This window comes from Schistocerca nitens, chromosome 4 (assembly GCF_023898315.1).
Source record: "Schistocerca nitens isolate TAMUIC-IGC-003100 chromosome 4, iqSchNite1.1, whole genome shotgun sequence".
NCBI classification, from domain to species: domain Eukaryota; kingdom Metazoa; phylum Arthropoda; class Insecta; order Orthoptera; family Acrididae; genus Schistocerca; species Schistocerca nitens.
This window is the reverse complement of record NC_064617.1, coordinates 516,169,546-516,195,406: the sequence shown is the minus strand read 5'-3', so window position 1 is coordinate 516,195,406 and position 25,861 is coordinate 516,169,546. Positions and strand designations below refer to the sequence as shown.

The following is a 25,861-nucleotide window of genomic DNA, read 5'->3' as shown; positions in this document are numbered from 1 at the left end:
CGGGCGCAGACTATATGTACCTGGCGCGCCAACGTCCGAGGGCTTCTCCACGGTCATTTCCGGTGCGGTTCTCCTCTTGCTACCTGCGACGGTCGTTCGCTGCAGCACGGGAAGCCAGGATCTGTTTACCTTAAGGCTTTCCTCTTTCTTGTTCAAACTGTTCTCGTGTTTTTGTATTTCTACAGCTTCTCTGAACAAGCGCGTGTGATAATGCTTCTCTACAGCCAGAACTTCCGTGTCGGCGAATTTTATTACGTGGTCGGTCTCATTCAGTGCGTGCTCTGCCACGGCCAATTTCTCCACCTGCCCCAACCTGCAATGTTGCTTATGCTCTTTGATCCTGGTGTTAATGGATCGTCCAGTCATTCCGACATAAACTTTTCTGCATGTGCATGGTATGCAGCATATGCCCGACATTGCAAGTGGGTCTCTTTTCTCCTTCGCCGAACTAAGACACTCTTTGATCTTCCTTGTCGGTTTGAAAATCGTCTTTACGCCATGCTTGCGCAATATACGGCCGATTCTGTCCGTCGCCCTGGGAATGTATGGCAGAAAGGCCGTACCCGACATTTCTTTTTCTGGTTCCTTACTTCGCCATGTGTTTGGCTCTGTTACACTTCTAATATAATTTGTGGAGTACCCATTGCTCCTCAGGACAGTTTCCAGGTGTTGCATTTCTTGTTTGAGGTGTTGCGGCTCACATATTCGTCCTGCTCTCATTACGAGCGTACTAATCGTGCCTCTTTTCTGGCTCGGGTGGTGGTTTGACAGTTTGTGCAGGTATCAGTCCGTGTGAGTCGGTTTTCGATACACGCCGTGTCCCAGGTTTTCGCCGTCCCTTGTGACCAGCACATCTAGAAATGGCAGTTTCTTGTCCTTTTCTACTTCCATGGTAAATGTTATGTTGGCATGGAGGCTGTTCAAGTGTCTTAGGAAGTTACCGAGCTGTTCTTCACCATGGCTCCACACCACGAAAGTATCATCGACGTACCTGTACCACACCTTAGGTTTGCAAGTCGCCGAGTCCAGTGCCCGTGCTTCGAATTGTTCCATGAAGAAGTTGGCCACCACTGGACTGAGAGGACTACCCATGGTGATGCCTTCCAGCTGTTCGTAGAAATCGCCATTCCACGTGAAATAGCTCGTGGTGAGACATGCATGGAAGAGCTTTCTGATGTCTAGCGGGAAAATGGAACCGATGTGCTCCAGAGTGTCACTGAGTGGCACTTTCGTAAATAACGAAACAACATCAAGGAAGATCAAAGAGTGTCTTAGATCGGCGAAGGAGAAAAGAGACCCACTTGCAATGTCGGGAATATACCGCATACCATGCATATGCGGAAAAGTTTATGTCAGAATGACTGGACGATCCATTAACACCAGGATCAGAGAGCGTAAGCGACATTGCAGGTTGGGGCAGGTGGAGAAATTGGCCATGGCAGAGCACGCACTGAATGAGACCGACCACGTAATAAAATTCGCCGACACGGAAGTTCTGGCTGTAGAGAAGCACTATCACACGCGCTTGTTCAGAGAAGCTGTAGAAATACAAAAACACGCGAACAGTTTGAACAAGAAAGAGGAGAGCCTTAAGGTAAACGGATCCTGGCTTCCCGTACTGCAGCGAACGACCGTCGCAGGTAGCAAGAGGAGAACCGCACGGGAAATGACCGCGGAGAAGCCCTCGGACGTTGGCGCGCCAGGTACATATAGTCTGCGCCTGCGAGCTCGGCTCCAGTTCACCACCAGCAATGGAGGGTGAAGCTTTGACAATGCCAGCCACTCGTGCTGGCGAAACGTCAGAAAAATCATTAGATGAACGTCGGCCGAAGAACCCGAGACAGAAGCCAATAGGCAGTTTGTCAACAAGTGGCCACAAAAGCCTCAACAATTTTGCACTAAGAAATTGTTTGTATTAAATTGTGAAATTACACATCACTTAAAGGCATGAGTGGTAAAGTGGTTGTCCAAGTTAAATTGAATTCATGTACTCTTGCGGCTTACGTAATGAACATGACTTTATTTGCCTATTTCCCTTATAAGTGTATTGCTATTGATCAGAGAACTATTTGCCTCACTAGTTAAAAACTATTTTCCTCATAATCTCAGAAACATTATTCCAGTGGCTATCCAACCCCTTCCCTGTTCACGTCTTTGTTCTAGAAAGGATAATTGCAGCATGTATCAGTAAGGGTGCGGTAGTGGGGTTACACTTGGATGCTACTACAGTTACTTTAAGTGCTGTGCTGTCAGTGTTAAGACATGTGCAGGACCTATAGTATGTGGTCGTTCTGTTAATATGTTGCCTTCACAAGCCGAATAAATAGCAATGTACTTTAGCATTCAAGTTACTGAAACTGGTACTGAGCAGATGTCATATCTGTTCCTTTTAGATTTAACAACAATTAGTAAAGAGCTTCGATTGGGTAGCACTGATAGTCAAACATAATTTTACCAAGTTCCAACCGCAGAACTGTAACACACCTTCTGGAATTCACTGAACAAGGCATCAATCTGGGCGTTGGTACCTACTGCATTCTGGGTCTTTTCCTTCCAGCTACCAAAGGTAGACTGTTACTAGAAGAGGAGCAAGTTCTTTTGCATACATTATGTAGAATCACATACATATCCAATCAGGTCCAGTTGCCTTTCCTCTTTTGGATGATTTTAAGCAATTTTCTATCAATCTATCTATTTAGTGATTTCTGATTCTGGTGTTTGTGCAACAGTGCAAATGAGGAGCTGTAATTCAGTCTTCCTTGGCGAAATTTTTTTTGGAAAAGTCAGTATTTTGGCCTTCTTTCTGTCCTCTTCTGTATCATTGCTATTATGGACCCTAAGTGTCTGAACAGATGACTTGGATCTGTTCACTCGTTTGACATTAGACCATAATTTCTTAGGGGTTTTTGTCAGATTACTGTTAGATTGGTAGATAGAATTTTACTAGTCACTTCATTTAACTCTTCATAAATGCCTCTCCTTACACTAATTTAAGCCATGTTCAGCTTTTTTAAATGAAACTTTGGCTTTATTTTACAGGGTAATTTTAGGATAAGATTTTTAGAACAGTTTTGCATTATTCTCTGTGCTTACTGTCCACACAAATCACAATTCCATTGCCAGTGATTTGAAATCACTCCCTAATACTTACAACATGAGCAGGAAATTTACACGCTACCTTCTCAAGATTTTTCCTGAAATGCTCCTGAGGCAAATGGTTTAGAAAAGCATCTGATTAATGGGTTTGAACCATCTACAACACTTATCCTCATCTGGTTTATTTCCCATTCAAAATCTTAAAACCTGCACCTGATGTTATTGTATTATTTGTGGCCATAGAAACTCAGCCAACATCAGTGTCCAACCTATCTTTGCAATGTACAGGTGTGGTTTGAAAAGTTCTCGGAATCACCACGAGAGGTCAGTGCTAGCGCAACGAGTTGTTCATGTGATATTCATTGGACTGTTGTCTGCAAACAAGTGCCACTTCAGTGCTCTTGGAAGAGAGCTGTGGCAGTGACATGGCTATGTTGTTGTTCTCGCGTAGTGATTTGCAAAGATGAAAAAAATTAATGCCAGTTTCCAGAATACACTGGGAGTCTCTGCTCCTTCATATTCAACTGTTGCCAAGTGGACAAATGAATTTAAATTTGGTCGGGAGAGCTTAGATGATGATCCTTGTAGTGGTCAGCCAAAATGTGTCACTACTCCAGAAATCATTGCAAAAGTGCACAAAATGGTCATGGAGGATCGCACATTGAAAGTGCGTGAAAGTGCTCACGCTTGCCAGATGTCATCTGAAAGGGTATTTCACATTGTAACTGAAGAATTAGAAATGAAAAACTATCCGCAAGATGGATGCCACAACCATTGATGCATGTCCGTGCTGTTGCCATCGCAAAATTACACGAACTAAGGTATGAATTGTTGACGCACCCACCTTATCCACCTGATATGGCTCCGTAAGACTTCCATCTCTTCCCAAAACTGAAAATTTTTCTTGGTGGACGAAGATTCACTTCAAACGAAGAATCGATAGCTGGAGTTGACAACTGTTTTGCAGGCATTGAGGAAATTCATTTTAGAGATGGGGTAAAGGCACTGTAAAATCGTTGGATCCAGTATATTACTCTACACGGAGACTACTTTGAAAAATAAAAAAAAATTCAGCGAAGTAAGTACCCCCCCCCCCCCCCCCCCCAAGAACTTTTAAACCACCCTCATATATTCAAGTCAGTATGTAGGATTTCATTACTATTAACATCTGGTTTCTGCTAGCATTCTGTCTCTAGTATTGTGTGAGCATTATTACCATTTACAAAGAAGATAAGTTTAGAACATTTTCATGGTTGTTCTTGCAATTTTAATATGTGCGCATTCTGTTTATCTGGTCTGCCATGAGTACTTCTATCTGCATTTATGAGGTCTGCTATTTTCACTCTCTGAAATGAGAACATTTAAGCCTGTAAAATAATTTCTCTATCTCAAAACCAAATGTGCCTACCACACGTACCTGGCTACTTTGGTAGTCACCTCCTGTGTGTATTGCATGTCAGATCTCTTAAAAAGGGTTGCACAGTCCTCCACCCAGTAACAGAGTTTGAAAAATCTGCGTCCAGGATTATCACAGAATTCCAGAATGAGATTTTCACTCTGCAGCGGAGTGGGCGCTGATATGAAACTTCCTGGCAGATTAAAACTGTGTGCCCAACCGAGACTCGAACTCGGGACCTTTGCCTTTCGCGGGCAAGTGCTCTACCATCTGAGCTACCGAAGCACGACTCACACCCAGTACTCACAGCTTTACTTCTGCCAGCACTTGCCCGCGAAAGGCAAAGGTCCCGAGTTCGAGTCTCGGTCGGGCACACAGTTTTAATTTGCCAGGAAGTTTCATATCACAGAATTGCCTGATTACCTGGTTTGAGTCTTCCTCACATTTCCAAACCAGAGGATCTAACCAGAGATGCACGGCCCTGTTACTATTCACCATTCTCACTCTGATGAATGTGGGCTGGCTAGATCAAGCTTATCAGAAGACTTTGCAACATCAGAGATTTTATGGGAGACAATAGACATCATAGATGCCACGGCTTATGGCGCAGTTGCCTCAACACGGTCACAAATCAAGACAACAGTGTGAACACTGTTCACCATTGCAACTGCAAAGTGTAACTGGACATCAGAAAATACTCTCTTCACCCGTACACAACATCCATAGTACCTTACTTTCATCTTCAAAACTAATGCACCCTGTTACTAGATACAATCTAAGTGCTGCTGCTACACTGCTTGTTGGTACTGCTGTGCTACAGATTCAGCTGATATGACACACCAGCACGTAGAAAAAAGTTAATAAACAGTACTTGACATAGATAATTACACAGATTATATTCACTTATTCATAGAAACACATGAACTAAAGCACCCCTCCTACCCCCTTCCTCCCTGGAGCTGCTGATTGCTCTACCATAGCAGCTGGACCTCTACTGTAGTGATGGACAATCTGAGAACTGTGAAGTTCCCAAGAACTAACCACAGTTTCCAGTTCCCAAGAACCAACCTTCCTTCTCATTCATCAGGATTCTCAATTCTCCCTCCTTGGAATTCTTGGTTCTTGAGGTTCACACGTCAGGGTTCTCAGGCGTGTGTTCATTTTTGCCAAGCAAGACAAGATCTATGTTCTCAGTTCTTGGATATGTTGACATCTTATCATATGTGTAAGTCATTGATAAGGTCAAGTACCTAAGTGAAGCAATTGTGGATAAATCACTTGAGGGGTGATGATACGTAAATGAAGCTCTTTTCTGATTGCAGGAAACTCTACAGAATTTGTATAGAGTATTATCTCCTAAAAGCTCTGAAAAAGTCACTCAGGAAGCAGAATTTTGGGATCTAAAATAAAGAAATCTCTTTTTATATCTTTTCCCTTAGTAACTGGATATAATTTTATAATGCAATGTGCAAGCATGATAATAATAATAATAATAAGGTTAAATTTATGGGGGATATCTCGGAACCATTTGAAATCGAAACTGGAGTGCGACAGGGTGACGGACTTTCACCATTACTCTTTAATATCATTCTTGAAAAAATTATCAGGACATGCGTAAAAGAAGTCAAAGGAATCCAAATTGGCATTAGAAAAGATAATAGATTCAATGTGAAGTGTTTAGCTTTTGCAGATGACCTTGCAATCCTCACAAATAATAGAAAAGAAGCCACTAACACTATAGAGAAGTTACACAAAATTGCACAAAGAACTGGCCTGCAAATCTCATATGAGAAAACCCAGTACATAGAAAGAGTGCCACAAGACAAATTGCCTATTGTGACAACCCATGGGAAAATTGTACAAGTACCACATTTTAAGTACCTGGGAGAAATCATCCAGCCATCAGGGATCAACCTAAAGGCCAATGAGGAAAGAATAAAAAAACTACAGAAAGCATATAAACTCACGTGGAACTACACTCCTGGAAATTGAAATAAGAACACCGTGAATTCATTGTCCCAGGAAGGGGAAACTTTATTGACACATTCCTGGGGTCAGATACATCACATGATCACACTGACAGAACCACAGGCACATAGACACAGGCAACAGAGCATGCACAATGTCGGCACTAGTACAGTGTATATCCACCTTTCGCAGCAATGCAGGCTGCTATTCTCCCATGGAGACGATCGTAGAGATGCTGGATGTAGTCCTGTGGAATGGCTTGCCATGACATTTCCACCTGGCGCCTCAGTTGGACCAGCGTTCGTGCTGGACGTGCAGACCGCGTGAGACGACTCTTCATCCAGTCCCAAACATGCTCAATGGGGGACAGATCCGGAGATCTTGCTGGCCAGGGTAGTTGACTTACACCTTCTAGAGCACGTTGGGTGGCACGGGATACATGCGGACGTGCATTGTCCTGTTGGAACAGCAAGTTCCCTTGCCGGTCTAGGAATGGTAGAACGATGGGTTCGATGACGGTTTGGATGTACCGTGCACTATTCAGTGTCCCCTCGACGATCACCAGTGGTGTACGGCCAGTGTAGGAGATCGCTCCCCACACCATGATGCCGGGTGTTGGCCCTGTGTGCCTCGGTCGTATGCATTCCTGATTGTGGCGCTCACCTGCACGGCGCCAAACACGCATACGACCATCATTGGCACCAAGGCAGAAGCGACTCTCATCGCTGAAGACGACACGTCTCCATTTGTCCCTCCATTCACGCCTGTCGCGACACCACTGGAGGCGAGCTGCACGATGTTGGGGCGTGAGCGGAAGACGGCCTAACGGTGTGCGGGACCGTAGCCCAGCTTCATGGAGACGGTTGCGAATGGTCCTTGCCGATACCCCAGGAGCAACAGTGTCCCTAATTTGCTGGGAAGTGGCGGTGCGGTCCCCTACGGCACTGCGTAAGATCCTACGGTCTTGGCGTGCATCCGTGCGTCGCTGCGGTCCGGTCCCAGGTCGACGGGCACGTGCACCTTCCGCCGACCACTGGCGACAACATCGATGTACTGTGGAGACCTCACGCCCCACGTGTTGAGCAATTCGGCGGTACGTCCACCCGGCCTCCCGCATGCCCACTATATGCCCTCGCTCAAAGTCCGTCAACTGCACATACGGTTCACGTCCACGCTGTCGCGGCATGCTACCAGTGTTAAAGACTGCGATGGAGCTCTGTATGCCACGGCAAACTGGCTGACACTGACGGCGGCGGTGAACAAATGCTGCGCAGCTAGCGCCATTCGACGGCCAACACCGCGGTTCCTGGTGTGTCCGCTGTGCCGTGCGCGTGGTCATTGCTTGTACAGCCCTCTCGCAGTGTCCGGAGAAAGTATGGTGGGTCTGACACACCGGTGTCAATGTGTTCTTTTTTCCATTTCCAGGAGTGTATTATAACAAAAAGTCCATATCCATTAACACAAAATTGAGGCACTACAACACTGTCGTACTTCTGGAGGCACTGTATGCTTCTGAAACAACACAAATAGGTGGGCAAACTAAAATCAAAGAAATAGAGAAACAAGAAAGGAAAATTCTCAGGAAAATTTTTGGCCCTATACAAGAGCAAGGAATCTGGAAGAAGAGACCAACATCAGAATTATATAAATCCACAGACAAGATTACGGATACAATAAGGAAAAGAAGAATGCAGTTCTACGGACATATCCACAGGATGAATGAAAACAGAATTTCAAAGCGAATTCTTAAAGTCATCAACTCAGGCAGGGGAAAAACAAAATGGATAAAAGAAGTTGAAGAGGACCTCAGGCAAGCACACATAACAGTAAACGATGCAGAAAATAGAACTGAATTCAGGAACACCATCATCAAAAAACATAAATTTGACACCACAACCCAGAAGAGACCAGGATGCAAATGGACAGCGGAGCGAAAGAAACCACACAGTGAACACATGAAGAAAATTTGGGCTCAGAAAAAACATAAACAATCATCATAAAGGAATTCAAGTTCAAACGCTCTCTTAAATGGGAATAATCGAAAATAATAATAATAATAATAAATATAAGCTTTCCTGGATAGTAATGGTATTCTCTGAGGAAAAGAAATTAGTTCTGAGACTACTCCCTTTGATCTATGAAAACCAAGTCATACTGATATTTTTTAACCGCCATGAGAGACATCAGGAGTCATTTGGCAGGTTATTAACTGTTCCTTTCAAATGAGTACAGAAAATTCCTCTCCCAAATATTTGTGTACTTCCTGCAAACAACTATAGGCCACCGACCTCTTAAAATCTTAAGAGCTATTTGAAAACTAAATGATTTTTAATAAAATCTCTTGCCGTCTGTTGACAACTGAAGACTATCACTAATGGCAAAGGCCATTCCTTAGCAGCTGCATTCCAAACACTGCCACATTGTTATGGATGTGTAATATTTTGCTGCTATCAAAGAGATAGTTGTCTCACATTAAAACAACTTCACAACTATGAAGCTTGACAGTCACAACATACAACAAGCTTACTGTCTTGGTTTATTTAAATGTATTAACATTTCCTTAATGTTGAATCTCAGTGTCATTTGTCAGTGTGAATACTACTGCTACTAGAGTACATGTGATTCATGTTTCTGAATTTTCTATTAATGTTCCATAGACTGTGACTTTCTATACTGAACTTCCTTTGTTCCCGTGAACTATTATGTATGATGCATTTGTTACTGTGTGGCCTTAAGTATAAAATCTTCAAAAGATGCCACATTATTTTCCTTAATGAAAACAATGGAACTTATTGAAAAATTACATAGATTGTCTCAAAGGTACTGTAGGTTTGTGCTTGTTTTTGTGTACATTGAATATTTAACATTGTAACTTTTGCTGTTGCAGGGATACAAGACGTTGTTTGAGATATTTAGCATTCTGGGGTGAACATAGCCATTTTGTATTTATCGGTGATTCTAGAATTCGTCAGTTGTATCTAGCATTCTTGGAACAAGTTGAGCCACAAGATTCTTCGCGGACAACTCTTCATCCTGAACAAATGCATTCTGATATGGCTTTCACTGATGCAAAGTTAAGGCTGCGGGTGGAATTTGTTTGGAGCACTTTTGTTTCTCAGATCATGGTAGATGAATTTCGCAAGTGGAAGGTAAGTAATTATGTTTCAGTATTTCATGGTTAAAGATAAAGCTCTGTGTTCTGCCTCTTTAAATATGAGTGGAAGAGCAGAGTATTTGTCTTTGATAGCTTTCCCTGCTGAACTAACTTAATGAAACTTCATTACAAGCAACTCGTTAAAATTTTATGAACTGTGGAATTTTTTGTCTATATTAGTGCTAATTAATTTATATAGAGAAGTCAAAATTCATGTGATTGTAAAGTTCACTAACTTCTTACTATTAATAACCATATTACTTGTGGCTTGGAGCTTTCAGCTCATGTAGCAAACGTTAATATTTGTTCTTATGTACTGGACAATCAAGTATAGCACTGGATGATCTGTTGCTGAATTATAAATATAATATCCATTTCCTCAGTACCAATGTCAATAGTAACTTTTAATGTATCTTTTGTGCAATTCAGACAAAAATTCAGAGTGTTTATCTTGTTAAAAAAAAATCCTGTGTTAGTGTGCTTATTTTTCCTCGTAGGGAATCAGAGAGAGAACTGTTTTGTTGTTCCACCCACTGGCCTTCAGTTCAGTGAGTGTATCACATACTTATGTCATCCTGTCTGAAATGGAACCCTGCTTGATCTGTTTGCATCAGTTCAGAAAAGTATCCCTAGCTAAAACCCAGTCCCACATCCTGTTCCTTAAGTGCTGGCTAAGCCGTGGAATCCCCCCACCTCTGATGGCCTATTTATAAAAATTCCTTTCTGTAGCTACCACACCTCCTTTCACAATGTCTCTCTACTGAGTCCATCTCCCTCCTTTCATAATGACCTTAATGTTTTCAGATTCTGCCAGTCCCTCTCCCCCACAAACCTGGTACTACAGAAACATACCTCCATGGCACCGGCACCCCAGAACCATCTCTTCTCCTTGTGTGAGATGTTGTTACTGTGAGGTCCCAAATGGAAACATTTGCCCTTGAAGAGCACTCAAGATACTACATCCATAAATTATCGAACTTGTCGACATCCTATTCACCACTTTGAGCATCACAACCCATCAGCACCTAACCTACCCACATTGAACCTCCTCGTTAAACCCTCACAGCACTCACACAGTGTCCTGCTGATCTTTTCAATTTATGATTTTCCTTGAAAAGACTCTTCCAAGGTCCCACAAAATCCAGAACCCAAACAAATAACCAAACACTCTTGTTTACCTTCCCACTAAAAACCTTAATCCTTCAGAAGTCCCAGTCCTATCCAAAGGCCTTACCCTCAGCCCCACACCCAAATTTGGCTGTTTGAAACTCATCAAAGATCTGCTGTCCTTCTCCATATCCCTACAGTGGAAACACTTCTTTTCTACCAATCCCTCTAACCAAAGCCAGTCTAATCCCTTTGCGTCACCCAGTTCATACCACCATCCATGCCCCCCACCCCCCACCCCACCCATCTACCCCATGATAATGTTCCAGGAATTTCGTACCTCCAACTTGACCTCACCATCCTTTTTCCAGGTCCCTTCCCAAGAACACAACCCTCTCAGCAGGAGTAATGACAGATATTTGAAACCTGAAAAGAGATTTGATTTAATCATCCTCACTGCAGGTAAAGTCTCCACCACTGTCATCCCAGTGAGTGTGTGAATGCTTCATCACTTTGGCTTCATGAAGCGACTCATGTTAACCTTGGCCTTCATTCACTACTTGAGCCTTGGTCTATTGCCTTCAGTTTCATGACCTTCGCATGGAACTTCGCTCTCGGACTGACCGTGGGGTCAGGTGTACCTTCGACATTGGCACCCATGTCTTTCGATGTTGGCTTCCGGCACACTGTTCAATATTTACAGCCAAGCTCTTTGTCCTGTATCAGGCCATGGAGTACATCCAGCGTCACAGAATTTCAGTTCTGTCCTTTTTCTCAGACTCATTCAGCACCCTTCAAAGTCGATGTGCACTGTGCACCAGCCATCCCTTAGTGCAGTGGGTCCAGGAAAACTGTCACTTGCTCATTCTTGGTGGATCCAGTGTGATGTTTCTATGGGTTCCTGGTCATGTTGGTCTGCCAGTAAACGAGGCTGCTGATGCTGCTGCCAAGGCTGCAGTCCTCGTACCTCAGCCCTCGAGTTCCTGTGTTACTGTCTGCAGGAGGTGGTGTCCCTCTGGCATTGTCAATGGTCCTGCCTTCACAGGGATAAGCTCTAGCTTATCAAGCCTCTCCCAGCAGCTTGGAGGACCTCCTGTCGGCCCTCCCACCGGGAGAAGGTTATTTTAACTAGGCTATGTATTGGTCACTGCCTTTTAGCCATTGTAATTTGGTAAGTGGTGCTACCCCACCACTTTGTACACAGTGCGCCCAAGATTTATCTGTCTGCCACTTCCTGATAAAATGCCCATTTCTTACCCGTTTACATTCCCGCTTGGGTTTGTCATCTGAGTTAGCAGCCGTTGTAGCAAATGATGCGTGGGTTGTAGACTGCATTTTACTTTTTGTCTGCCAAAGCAATATGGTAAAGGCTGTTTAATTTTTAGTTTTGAACCTCCATTTCTGCAGGTGCCTGTTTTTAGCATTCTTCTATTACCTCAATTAGTACTGACATATAGTCATTTTTAACTAAGATGGGGCCCCTCCACGCCCGCACCAATGTGGTGACCAAACCAAAAGTTCTACTGTTACCTCCGTAAACATGTTACTTGTCTAGTAAGTGGATCACAGGATGCTGGGCTGTGATGTCCGTGCGTCTGGGTAAGGCTACACATTAACACGGTCCATCAGGTGATAGATAGTGGACGAAACGTGAGTGAGGGTAGCGATTTGAAGAGCAGAGGGAAAAAAGTGCCATGGCTCGTGCCGTGGGAAAAAAAAAACCTCTGCGACAGTGGGATGCGTAGTAAGAGCAGTAGTGGCTTACTAGCTGCGATAGCTCATGCAAGGTTGGATTTGTTAGTATAGGTATCATGCATCATTACCGTGACAAGCGATGGCGATGTGTCCCAGTTGCTGCAGCTGCTACATTCCTGGAACAATCAAGATCATTATACAGTAGTGGGAGATCGGCCATAGATCATCTCACTGTGTGGGGGATGTGTGGAGCTTGTTTGCATGCAGTGTACAGTACGGCTTCCCTGTGTGGTGCCAGTTATTCGACAGTGTATTTCAGCTGGATATCCAGTAATGGCGTCTGATTAACAGGGGCTTGCCTGTGCCGTTATGTTTGCGTATGCATGGCCATAGATGTTATGTCCTTACAAGTATGTTTTTTGGTCTTTTATGTTTCCATCTATGGTTGTGGTCGTAGTTCCCCAGATTCAGAATAAACGGGTTCTGCGAATGTCTGGAGTTTCTGTATAGTCTTGTGGTGAGTTTGTGGATTACCTCCGTCTCAAGTCGGTATTCCTGGTGAAGGTCCGCGATGCGTGTGTATCGTGGAGCATTGCTTATGATTTTGAGTACTTTGTTTTGTATGAGCTGCAGACGGCGCAGGCGTGTAGGCGCAGCGTATCCCCAGACAGTAGCTGCGTACGTCATCAGGGGTCGGATAAGTGTCATGTACATGGACCTCGACACCCTTCTGTTCAGTGTGCTACGCCTGTTGAGCATAGGGTAGAGCTGTTTGAGCCTCGCGCTAGCTCGGTTGGTCATGTATTGTATGTGGTCCCTCCAGAGTAATTTCCGGTCCAGCCAGACACCGAGGTATTTGACTTTCTCGCGGAAACGTATTGGACGTGCATGTAGAGTTATTGGTCTGCAGTAGCGGTGTTTGCGCAGTTGCTTCGGTCTTCTAGTGAACAGAACGGCTTCGCACTTGTCGACGTTTACTCTAACACGCCATTTCTCCAACCAAGGCTCGGCCACTCTTGAGTGCAGTCTGTAGGCGTGACGTAATGTTTGATGGTTTCCAATCTTGCGCAAGGATGGCTGTGTCATCCGCGTAGATTGCCATCATTGTGTTGTGTGTGGTTGGGAGATCGTTTATGTAGAGGTTAAACAGTAGGGGCCCTAGGATGCTTCCCTGGGGTACTCCCGCGTGTATACCGTGTCGTGTTGATTGTTTTCCCTGCACGTCAGTGTTGAAACTCCCCTCTGTGAGGTATGAGTGTATTAGACGCAGCAGCCCGTCGGGGAATGCCGCGTCGCTGAGTTTGCGGATGAGGCCGTTGTGCCATAGACGGTCGAAAGCCTTTTTGATGTCCAGGAACACTGCCCCTGTAGCTTTGTTTATGTTGAAGCCATGTGTTATATGTTCAATGACCCGTAGGAGTTGTTGTGTTGTGGAGTGGTGATTCCTGAAGCCGAATTGCTCCGGTCTCAGTATGTCATTTGTTATGCAGTGCCCAGTAATGCGTTTGAGAATCACCTTCTCAACAATCTTACTGAGCGAGCTCAGAAGGCTGATGGGTCGGTAATTTTGTGGGAGGCTGTGGTCTTTCCCCGCCTTCCTGAACATCAGGACCTTGGCCGTCTTCCAAAAGGCGGGGAAGTGTTGGTGTTTTAGTATGGCATTCGTTATGTGTGTTAGGTACTCAGTTGCTTTATCCGTGAAATCCTGGAGGACACAGTTTTGAATTCCATCATGACCAGGGGCTTTCCTAGCAGCGGAATGCATTATAGCCCAGGAGACTTCGGCTGTGCTAGCATGTCGAATGTCGTCGCGCGATGGTTGGGCTAGAATGCGTGTAACCTCTTGGTCAGTAGCAAGTGTGAACATTGGATCTGATGGTACCAGGTTCGGTGTGAATGACGCTGCGAGTGTTCGAGCCATTAGTTCTGCTTTCTCTTCTGCTGAGTATGCAGGTCCGTCAGGCCCTTGAAGCGTTGGGGTGTATATTTTCTCCCTGGTGAAGTGTCGGGCTAGTTGCCACACGCCAGGTCGTGCGGTGTCCAGCCCTTTGAGTTTTTGATTCCACTGTTGTGTTCTATGTGTTTGTATTTTATCGTGTATGATGCCCTGTAGTCTGTTAATGTGCTGTTTGAAGTACGGATGCCTGGTGCGCTGCCATTGTCTCCTGAGGCGATTCCTCATTGAGATTAGGCCCAGGATTTCCTGGGGCAGGGCCGCACTGCGTTGTTGTGAGGTGCGATCAGGTATGGTGCCTGCCATTGCGTCCTGGACGGCGTTAGTGAGGGTTTCTACTGCCTCGTCAATTTGTCCTGTTTCGTTAATTTCGTGTATAGATGGGATGTGGCTATCAAGCGTTTGCTTGAACAATGTCCAATTAGCACGCCCGTAGTCCAACATCTTGCGTTATTCCGTGTGCTGCAGTGTTTCCTCAATGTATAGTATTACAGGTTGGTGGTTTGAGGGCAGATCGTTTTGAATGGCAACGTTGAGTGTCGCTGTAATGCCCTTGATGAGAGCCATGTCTATCACGTCTGGCCTGTGTCCCCTCTGATAGGGAATGTGCGTCGGTTCAGTCGGCGCTAGTATAATGTAGTTTCTGCCTAGCGAATGTTCGTACAGTTTTTTGCCGTTGGGATTTCGTATGCGTGAATTCCATTCCGGGTGTTTTGCGTTCAGATCTCCAGCGACTATTACTCGCGGTGAAATGTTGAGTAATGTGCTGATATCGCGTGTTGAGATGCTTACAGGGCTGTTGTATACCGATATCAGTGTGGTGTAGGCTCCGTTGAACATGACTCTGACGGCCGTAGCCTCGATTTTTTCCAGTTCAGGGAGCTCTATGTTTGTGTGCTCAATGTCTTTGTGTATGATGATTGCAGTTCCACCTGCCACGGCGTCGCCCGGTTGGTCGGTACTATAGACACAATAGCCAGGAAAGTTTAATTGTTTGTGCGGTTTAAGTTTAGTCTCGCTCAGTAGCGCGACAAGGATTCCCTTGCGCTCCATGAACTCGGCAAATTCTGCCCTTTTGTTGTGGATCGAGTCTGCATTCCAGAACAGGATCTGTGATAGTGTATGCGGGTCTGCGTTATTGGCCGGGTGTGGTATATTATTCATGTAAGAGTGTGAAAGAGTGTTGTGATGGCAGTGTGTATGACAGCCCAGTATTGCCCGGGTTCGGCGCTCATGAGCTGGGTGATGAGTGTAGTGATGGCCGTCAGCACCTTGGTAAGGATTTGAACGGTCGTGTGTCGGGGGAATAGTGTTTCCAGTATTCCCGCAGGTAGTGTGTTGGTGTTGCGTGTGGCAGCCTGAGGTGCTGTTGTGGAGTTAGCGGCCGCTTGTGCGGGTATTGGTGTGTTGTTGGGAGCGGCATTTGTGCTTTGTGACAGAGGTTGTGGCGCCTGTGTTACTTCTGTGGTGAGGGGGATGGTAGTGTGAGTTACAGTCTCGGTGTCTTGTTGACTGTTTTCCTGTGTGTTGCTATTCTGTTGTTGCTGTGTGGCCTGTTGTGGTGATTTCGTGTTCCCCGCCCTGTGTTTGCGTGTACGTCTATTCCTCCTCTGGGCTTGGGGTTCGGGGGGTTCTTGTGTGGGTGTGTTTTCCTGTATATGGTGCGTTTCTTCGCAGCACGTGATTTCCGGGAGTGGGGTCGTGTTGTTTGGGGGCATAGGTGTTGGTACCGATGCTTGTTGGGTTTCTGGTGTTGCCTGTGGCTGTTGTGTGGCTGTTGCAGCGGTTGTTTCACGTGTGTGTGTAGGGCGCTGAGGTTCCGCAGCCTGTGCCGTTCCGCCAGGGCGTGCAACCGTGGCAAACATTACGCCGTTCCTTACTGGGTTCGGCGCTGGCCTTGGACGTGGTATGTCGTACAGTACCCTACTTTTGTCTTGTTTTCGCTTCAGCGCCTGTTTGTATGAGTTGCACTGTCTGAAGTTTGCCGCGTGGGGCCCACCGCAGTTGGCACAGCATCGCTGGTTTGGTTGTGTTTGTGTGCAAGTGTTGGATCTGTGATTGCCAGCGCATCCGCGGCAGCGAGTTGCCAGGCCGCAGCGGAGGGCCAAGTGGCCGAACCGCTGGCAGTTGTTGCATTGTTGGGGGACGTTGGGTGGTTCGTAAAGTTCTACACGTACATCCATCTGCAGAAAGCTCTTTATCTGCAGGATGGCGCGGGAATCAGCCGAGTTGGCTAACTCAACCATGTAGTGTGGTAACGGTGCATGTGTACGGAACCCTGTCATCCGGGAGGCACTTTTACAGTCGAATCCCATATAACAAAGGGCCGCATGTACTGTCTCGTTGGGGGTACTGGGATCCACTCCCTTGATCACGTACTGCTGGGTTCTCTTGTCCAGCGTTCTGTATGTGTAATGTTCGATCTTCCGATCTTTGAGGAAGGTCAGGAGATCTTTATATTTGTTGTCTGTGGCAACGTACAGTGAGGCCCTATCCCCCGAGTACTTTGCATCTAATGTGCTGTTTATGTGCCTTGCCGCGAATGCAGTGTTAAGGGCACTAAGGTTCCCATAGTTTTGTATAACAACTGGGGGGAAACCAGTCTTGTGTTGTGTGGGCACTGCTGTGGCTTTGTGTGCTTTGTTGTTGTTCGCCACAACTGTGTTTGCGTTTTGTTTTGTGTTAATGTTGCTAGCCTGAGATGAGCTAGTGGGTGTAGGCAACAGCACCTTTCAGTTGCCTAGCGAGTTTGGTTGCTCGCTTGTTTGTGCTGGTGTTTTTTTGGGTCTGCGTTTTGGGCCCTCCACCTGCCAGGGCTCTGTGTAATGGTTTTCTGTATCCACATCCGCCGCCGCTGCCTCGGTCTCTTGAGGCTGCGGCGCCGGTGGGAGAATGGTACATGACTGTCCAGTGACAGGTGAGTGTAAAATGATGTTGAGTGTAGTTGTTTTGGTGGGAGAGACGTCCGCCCCGAAAAGTTCGGTGATTAGCCGGCGCGATTCGAGCTGCTTTTGCGCTTTCGCGCCAAGCTGTCGAGCGTCACCAGCTGCTCCCTTGCCTTCGATAGCGGGCGGTGTAATGGTACTTTGACTTCCGCAAAGTTATAATTTACGATTGCGCACGCAGAAGAGCGCTGCGCCAGCGACCGATTTTATAAATAATTTTGTTCTTTTTTTTTACTTTTGCGTAGTTTTTTTGTTTTTAAGAACTAATGGTCGTCTCTCTCTCTTGTCTTGATACGAAAGACGTGTATTTTTCCGTGATGTGTTGAATGTGCTTTTGGTGAAAATTAAAATTACATTACAAAGCGATGTTGTTTCAATAGCTAATGAGGAGAAGAAAATAAAAGGTAACACTACAGCGGGGCGCGAGTTTCGGCGGGTGCAGTCGATCCTCGCGCCTCTTGTGTTGCAGTCTCGCTGCGGGTGATAGCAGGGGAAGTGCTAGTAGCGTCCACCATCTCGCACTTAGGATTATTATTGGGTGGGAAGGGGGAAAGGACAATTTTACTTTTCTCGATAGGCAAGAGAAGTGTCTCTTGTTCCCTATTGAAGTGGGTGGTCCCTACTTTACGCTAACATGCGCTGTTCGTGCAAGCGCGGCACCTAAAGGAGGTGCAGAAGAAGAATGGCCTGCAGCACGTGGGCTTGGTCCCGTGAAGGAGCCCTGGTACTGCCTCAGAGTCCCTAAAAGAACGTGAGAATCACGTTGGGGGCGTTGGGTAACCGGAGGCTACTGGGAGCTGCGAGCCGAAGCTCTTTCGCGGCAGTCTGCGACTGGTTGCGCAGCTTTGCGTCGAAGGGGAGCGAGCTCAACCCTTCGGCACTGGGCCGGTTGCCGCTGGGCGGCTGCGCCGGGAGCGGCTGACGTGCACTCCCCGGTCGCTTCCGGGCGACTGGCTGCGGAGCGCTGGTAGCGGCCGGCTTGCGCGCGGCCAGCTGGAGGGGGTAGCGGGCGAGCTACGGCTGCTGGCGGTCGGCGGCTGCGCTGCGAGGTCCTCTTCGCTCAGCGTCCACTGTCATTTTTAACTGCTCCCTGTCTTCGTTTTCTCTAGTTTTGACTTGGCCGCATATGACCCCAATTGTTTTTTGCACCCTGAAGCAAAACAAACCAAACCAAACCAACCAGTGCCATGATGAATCACAGTGACTACTTAGCAGAATGCTTCCACTAACTGTCTGACTCCTCTACATAAAAGCCCTGCCATAGTGACCCCATCCCAGAAGTTCAATGTAACCTCCAATTCCTATTGAAATCCCTTATTCACATCCCAGAGTCTCTCTACTGAGTCCATCTCCCTCCTAACATCCACCTTCTTCATGCTTCCCAAAATACATAAACCTGACAATCCTGTATACACCCATGTAACTGGTTATTGAGCTCCCACTTCTACTCGTTTCTGTTGATTCCACCTCCCTATACATCAACATTCCCCTTGACACTATTAATATTCCTCTAGACACTATTGAATGCTGTATCTCCTAACAACCTTCTGACTCCAAACCCACTATCTCAATCCTTATACGCCTTACCAGTTATATCTCACACACAACTACTTCTCCTTTGAGGGGAAGGTATGCAAAATAAACCCATTGCACAACCACAGGCACCAAAATGACACCCTCCTATGCCAACCTCCATTTAGAGGACATCTTCTTAGACTATCAAAATCCCAGACCCCTTGTCTGGTTCAGGATCATTGATATAGTCATGTTGTGGACCCAGGCTGAAGACCCCATTCTTATTCCTCCACATCATCATCCCTTCTCTCCCATTCGCTTCTTCTGGTCCTTCTCAGGCAATGTGCCTCTTTCCTGGATGTTAACCTCCACCTGTATGACTCCATCCTTACCTCTGTCCGTATTAAGCCCACTAACCACCCAAAGTATGTTTATTTTGGTACCTGTGACCCCTTTGACACCAGAAAACTGGTCCCATGTAGCCTGGGCACCCATGGACAGTGTGTCTATGAGGATGAGAATTCCTTTACCCAATATATCCAAGGCCTCAAGGATGACTTAACAGACAGGCAATGACCCTCATACCTAGTCTGCAAACAGATTTCCCATGCCATGTCATCACACACTCCTAATCATCTTACCACTCCCCAAGAACCAGCTGTAGAGGACTGCCCTCTTTGTATCCAGTATCAACCTGGATTGTAACAAGTGAACCATATCATTCACCAGGGCTTTAATTATGTTATCATACCTGGAAATTAGACACATCGTGCCCATGATGTTTCTGACTGTCCGAAAAGTGGCATTCTGTCACCCACTGAACCTACACAACATTGTCGTCCATCCTTATGCCATTTCCACTCCCAATCCCTTGCCACTGAGGTCATATCCCTATTCACACAACAAGCCCATCCTACTCCATTCCTGTTACACACTTATCCTTTCCCATCAGATGCAGGATGACCTGTGAAAGCATCCATTGCTCACATCAGCTCTACTACAATTCTGCATATTATTTTATGTGGGCATGACCACCAAGCAGCTGTTCACCAGAAAGAATGGCCATTGCCAAACTATGACCAAAAGCAGAGTTGACCATCCAGTGGTAAAAACATTGCTGAGCACAACATGCTTGAATTCAAAAACTGTTTCATAACCCATGTTGTCTGCATTCTTCTCTCCAGCACCAGCTTTTCTGAACTGTGTAGATGGGAACTATCCTGGCGATGTGTCCTTCACTCCCGTAATCCTCCCAGACAGTCTCTGGTAACCCACTGTCACCATACCCTCTAACCAGCTGTTTTCTCTTCCTCTGTCCTTTCACCCTTCCCAATTCATGGTTCTGTATCATCTTCACCATGTACTGCACCTAACTGGCTGTGCTGCTCATATGTTGGTTGCATAGCCCGTGCACCTGCCACTCTTCCCTCACACATTCCTATCCTTCACACCTGCTGCCTCCCTCTGAGCCACTAGCTGGTTATCTGTCCCCAATCTCTTCTTTTGCTTCCCACACCTTTCTCCCGCTACTCATCCCACCCAACTCATCCCCACACCAGTCCCTATGCCAAGCGTGCAATCCTGGTATTATTTGTCAGCCAGCACAATGCAGGTGCACAGCCGTGTGTGCATGCCGAGATTTAACAAATTGGGATTTGATCCATCTGCTATATTTTCTGCTCCCAAGAACAACTAAATTTTTTCTGTGTCTAATGCAGTACAGGTGCAATACACCATAACTACAGGAATATGTTAAATTGTTATGTATGCAAAATCTTATTTAAATATATTGCTCAGTTGTTTACATTTATGTTCATGAGTATAATGATGCAGTTGGTTTTACTGGAAACCTTAGTAATTAAAGTGATACAAAGTTTTGATTACATTATATAATAGGAAAAACATGGTGACCGAATAAGCAACAGAGGAGCTATTGTTACCACTCGTTTGAAAGCAGGTACTCTCAATTTTTTGAGAATGTATTTGGAATCATCGAAAAGTAATTATCTTACAAAATATTTGACATCAAAAGTTCGGACCCTCGAACTTTCAATCACGTATTTTGCTTTAATGACTGCAAGATTCTAAACTTTAATAATAGACTTTTATTGCTGTATTTTTTTCTATATCAGACAACACTGCTTATTAATTCATGCAGTCAGTAATTATGATTTCAAATAATTTAGGGTCTTAAAGTTTTTATTTCATGATAAATGCCATACACAGAAATAGAAGATTTCAAAAACTGTTTGGTAATAATGTTCCATGTACTTTGTGAATTATTATTGTGAAACAAATATTTTAAACCAAACAATAGCAAAGTCGTAAGATTCCATGACAGATAGTAGAATCTAACATAACAGAATCACAGAGCATCATGTAATTTCAGAATTCATATAATGCTCTTATCCCAGCCTTCGTGTAGCAGCCCCTACCCCAAAGTCTGCAATTCATGGCTTGCCAGCAAATAGACCACAACCATGTCAGATCACATAGGACTCTATGGCCAGCTAATGCATCGCTAACATTTGTCAGATTACAGCCAATCAGCAATTGGACAACATTTACATGTTAGTAAAGTATACTCCCAGAGTTTATATTTATTTATATATTTTATTGTTATACTGGTATTATTGTATTATAATTATATTATTTTATTTATATTTATACCATTCACATCTCTGTGTCTGATTGCATTGCTTAATTAACATCAGTGTGTCACTTGGTGTGGGATCCTGCATGGTGCTGTCATTATGTTCAAATTTCTGTGTCATGAATACTGCAGCCCAATGTAATAGATGTAGAAAGTATGCCTGCCAAGACTGTGTAAATGGTTTTTGTGTTTAAAAAATCTTGGGTGGACCAATTAACATCCATTCTGAAAGTGTTAATGACCTGCAAACTATATTTATTGCACAGTGTTAGACATGCAACAGTAATGTAAATCATTTTATGTGTGCTGACACAGTCATGATTCCATCATAATTAATTTTGCCATTGTGAACATTGACCAAATTTGTTTAAGTTGCTTAGTAGTTGGGTGATACTCCTTCCTTAAGGGATTACAACGAAGGAGATGCGCTTCCATTTACCTGTATGTAATGTGAATTGTGAAACTGGAACTTGCCATCAGCTACAGTACAGTGGAAATAGGTTGAGATGATAGACCTTTAGATCTCATTTTGTGTCCAGCTTACATCATCTGAACTTCTCCTACCTGGCATTAGTTCTCAGTATATTATCTCAGTTATGAGACTTCAAGTTTCTTCAAAAGAGACTGCAACAGAACAACAGGTAAGTGGAAGATCACAGCGCACAGAGCTTCTGACAATGTTGAGTGGAATACACTGTATAAATTCTAAAGGTAGCATGGATAAAACACAAGGAGCAAAAGATAATGTACAACTTTTAGAGAAACCAGACTGTAGTTACAAGACACGGAGGACAGGAAAGGGAAGCAGTTGTTCAGAAGAGAGTGAGACAATGTTGTTCTGTCTATAAATTGAGTGAGCATCAGTGGAAACCAAAGACAAATTTGGAAAGGAAATTCAAGTTCCAGGATAAGAAATAATAACATAGAGAGTTGTCAATGATATTGTAATTCTGGTAGAGATGGCAAAGCACTTAGATAATCAGTTTAACAGCTGTAAGATGAACATAAACATAAGTAAAGTGAGGTTAGTGGAGTGTAGTAAAATTATAACAGATTAATTTTAAGAAATTAATATTGCAATGAAACACTAATAATAGTAGAAAACATCTGCCATTAGGGCATCAAGAGGGGTGGATGAAGTAGAGACAATCTAAAATGCAGACGGGCAATATCAAGAAAATCTTTCTGAGGAAGAGAAATATTTTAACTAATAATATAAATTTTAGGAAGTTCTTTCTGAAAGCATTTGACTGGAGTGCAGCCTTACATTGAAATGAAATTTATCTGATATGCGGTATAGACAGGTAGCGAATGAGATGCTTTTGAAATGTGATGATGCAGAAGAATGGTGAAGATTAGGTCTGTGGATCGAATAACTAATGAAAGGTACTGAATCAAATTGGGTAGCAGTGAGTGTTAAGGCACAACTTTACTAAAAGATGGGATCTGTTGATAGCACACAACCTGAGGCATCAGGAGATAGCCAACTTGGTAATGGATTGATGTGTGGGGGGTTTAAAATTGTAGAGGAAGGCTAGACATACAAACTGTCTTTGGTTGGATAAAGAAATTTGCATAAAGAAAAGCACCTGTTGCTGACTTGCATTTTCGTGCTATTGTTGCTTTGTGTACACACCTTGAATGGAGAGAGCTTAATATCATCTCACAATTTGAATCTAAGTGAATGGCGAATTATATATCTAAAAACAAAGATGATGTGACTTACCGAACGAAAGCGCTGGCAGGTCGATAGACACACAAACAAACACAAACACACACACAAAATTCAAGCTTTCGCAACAAACTGTTGCCTCATCAGGAAAGAGGGAAGGAGAGGGAAAGACGAAAGGATGTGGGTTTTAAGGGAGAGGGTAAGGAGTCATTCCAATCCCGGGAGCAGAAAGACTTACCTTAGGGGGAAAAAAGGACAGGTATACATTCGCACACACACACACACACACACACACACACACACACACACACACACACACATATCCATCCACACATATACAGACACAAGCAGACATATTTAAAGACAAAGTGTTTTCACTTTGTCTTTAAATATGTCTGCTTGTGTCTGTATATGTGTGGATGGATATGTGTGTGTGTGCAAATGTATACCTGTCCTTTTTTCCCCCTAAGGTAAGTCTTTCCGCTCCCGGGATTGGAATGACTCCTTACCCTCTCCCTTAAAACCCACATCCTTTCGTCTTTCCCTCTCCTTCCCTCTTTCCTGATGAGGCAACAGTTTGTTGCGAAAGCTTGAATTTTGTGTGTGTGTGTTTGTGTTTGTTTGTGTGTCTATCGACCTGCCAGCGCTTTCGTTCGGTAAGTCACATCATCTTTGTTTTTAGATATATTTTTCCCACGTGGAATGTTTACCTCTATTATATTGAATGGCGAATTAGTTTGAATTGAACAAGACTGGCGGGAAGAATTGCGCTTGTCTTTGCCAAAGGCAATCTCAGTAAGCATGTTTGGATAAAGATTTAAAAATTGAACTCTGAATATCAGCTCAGCTGTCTTCATCACAATCCCAAAATACTTAATCGTATTACATATTTTGGAAGTAGCTGTCAGCATGAATATCCCACATTTGTTTGTACTTGTATGTTGTTGCTGCCTGTCTTCCTACATTGTGCACAGCTTGCTTAAAGAGCTAAATTACTCCTTTGGATATTAAACTGAGTCTGCTGATTATGGAATAGCCCTTGTAATCTTAGTAGTGGCAAATGAGATGATTTGTGTTCTATAGAATTGATTTGTGAAGAGAGAAATAACTTTTTTATTATTTTTCTGGTGTTTCATCAGATTGAGTGACTGATATATAAAGGTTGAAATTCCTCCTTTTTTGTTGTTATAAATCCTGTTCCACATTTTCCTGTTTTTCTTGTTATATTAGACAACAGATAACACAGTTATATCACTCGGAACTAGTCCTTGCCATTTCAGTTATGGTAGCGCCACAGTATCATACTTAAACTTCTCAATATCTTTAACAGCTAATTCTTTTATTTTGCATTTCTAATACTATTCACAAAAATACAACAGTACAGAAGGCTGAAAGTATTGAATAATGGATGAGACCTACTCAATGCAAACTTGGCAAAGAAAGGAAAACTATACAAGTGTCACCTGTTCCATGTCAAAACATCTCTTCCTTAACAGTCTTGCCACCCATGGATGCATCTATAATAGAAAGCAGAAGTTGTCAAAATATACTGGAAACCATACCAGAGCTTTTATTGATGGACAATATCCTCCCCAGTTCATCCATAAATAGATCATCCTTGCCATTTCCTCATCTGACATCAGTTAATCTGTACACCAGCTACCGACCAGCCGTTCTTTGATCATCCAGAACCACACTGTCCTTAAAAAGTTCAACTACATCCTTCACCAGGGCTTTAATTACCTCTCACCATGTCTTTAGATGAGGGGTATCATATCCACATTACCCAGAGTACTGGCCCACCACCTATCCAACCTGCAGAATATCATTGTCCATCTCTACTGCAATCCTGCTCCCAACCTTGCACCTCATGGGTCATTCCCTTGTGATCGGCCCAGGTACATGACCTGTCCCATACGCCTACCCACCATCTCCTACTGCAGTCCAGTTGCAGGCACCTCCTACCCAATAAAAGACAGGGTCACATGTGAAAGCAGTAATGTTATGTACTCGTACGAGCTACGCACAGGTGCTGTACAAGCTACAACAGTCGTGAGGAAAAAAAAGTGATCCAGGAAGTATCGAATTTGTTTATATAGTTCCACTCTTTGATGACAAAGATCTGTTAATAACATAGCATAGTATAACAACTTTAGTATAGTTGGATGTGTTTTAAAAATATTGGAAGATGGTCACTACAGACCAATATTGATAGTCTGATGATAGTGTTCATGATCATAGACTAGAGTTAAAGAAACAAAAACAACTTGTAATATACTGTGGGATGTGCTCAGAGCAAGTGTGAACCAATCTTACAAATGTGGCGAGGGTAGCAGCTAACAGCATAGGAGAATGGGGAGATAGTATCAAAAGCCAATGGCAGAGTATTGAGAGATGAGGCAGTCCAGGTGAGCATGACTGTATGTTGATAACCTAAAACTCAAAGCACCTAAGACTGACAGTGTAATGTTGCTATATATTTGACTGGAGGAAGTATATTTACAAATTCCATGTAACCTCCTATACATTTCCAGTCAAGTTAAGTATAAACATCAATAATGTAGCCATGTGGTCTAATAAATTTCTCAACACATTTGTGGTGCTATTTCTCAGCATTTGTTTATGGGTTCAGTTAGTAAACTGTTACCTGCAGAGGAAGAGCACTCTTCCTGAAGCTTGGAAATATACACAGCAGCTAACAGTTCA

The 25,861-nt window shown here is 44.1% G+C and overlaps 1 protein-coding gene across 2 annotated transcripts in view; it reads left to right on the top strand.

Annotated features, from left to right (window-relative positions):
- LOC126251918 (N-acetylneuraminate 9-O-acetyltransferase) overlaps nucleotides 1–25,861 on the top strand; it is a 270,156-nt gene that overhangs the window by 68,152 nt on the left and 176,143 nt on the right. For both annotated transcript variants that reach the window (XR_007545805.1, XM_049952650.1), the window contains exon 3: nucleotides 9,348–9,609. Coding sequence is in view for 1 of the 2 variants with exons in the window: in XM_049952650.1 (XP_049808607.1) it covers nucleotides 9,348–9,609 (262 nt within the window). In the remaining variant the exon portion in view is untranslated. The remainder of the gene's footprint in view (nucleotides 1–9,347; nucleotides 9,610–25,861) is intronic.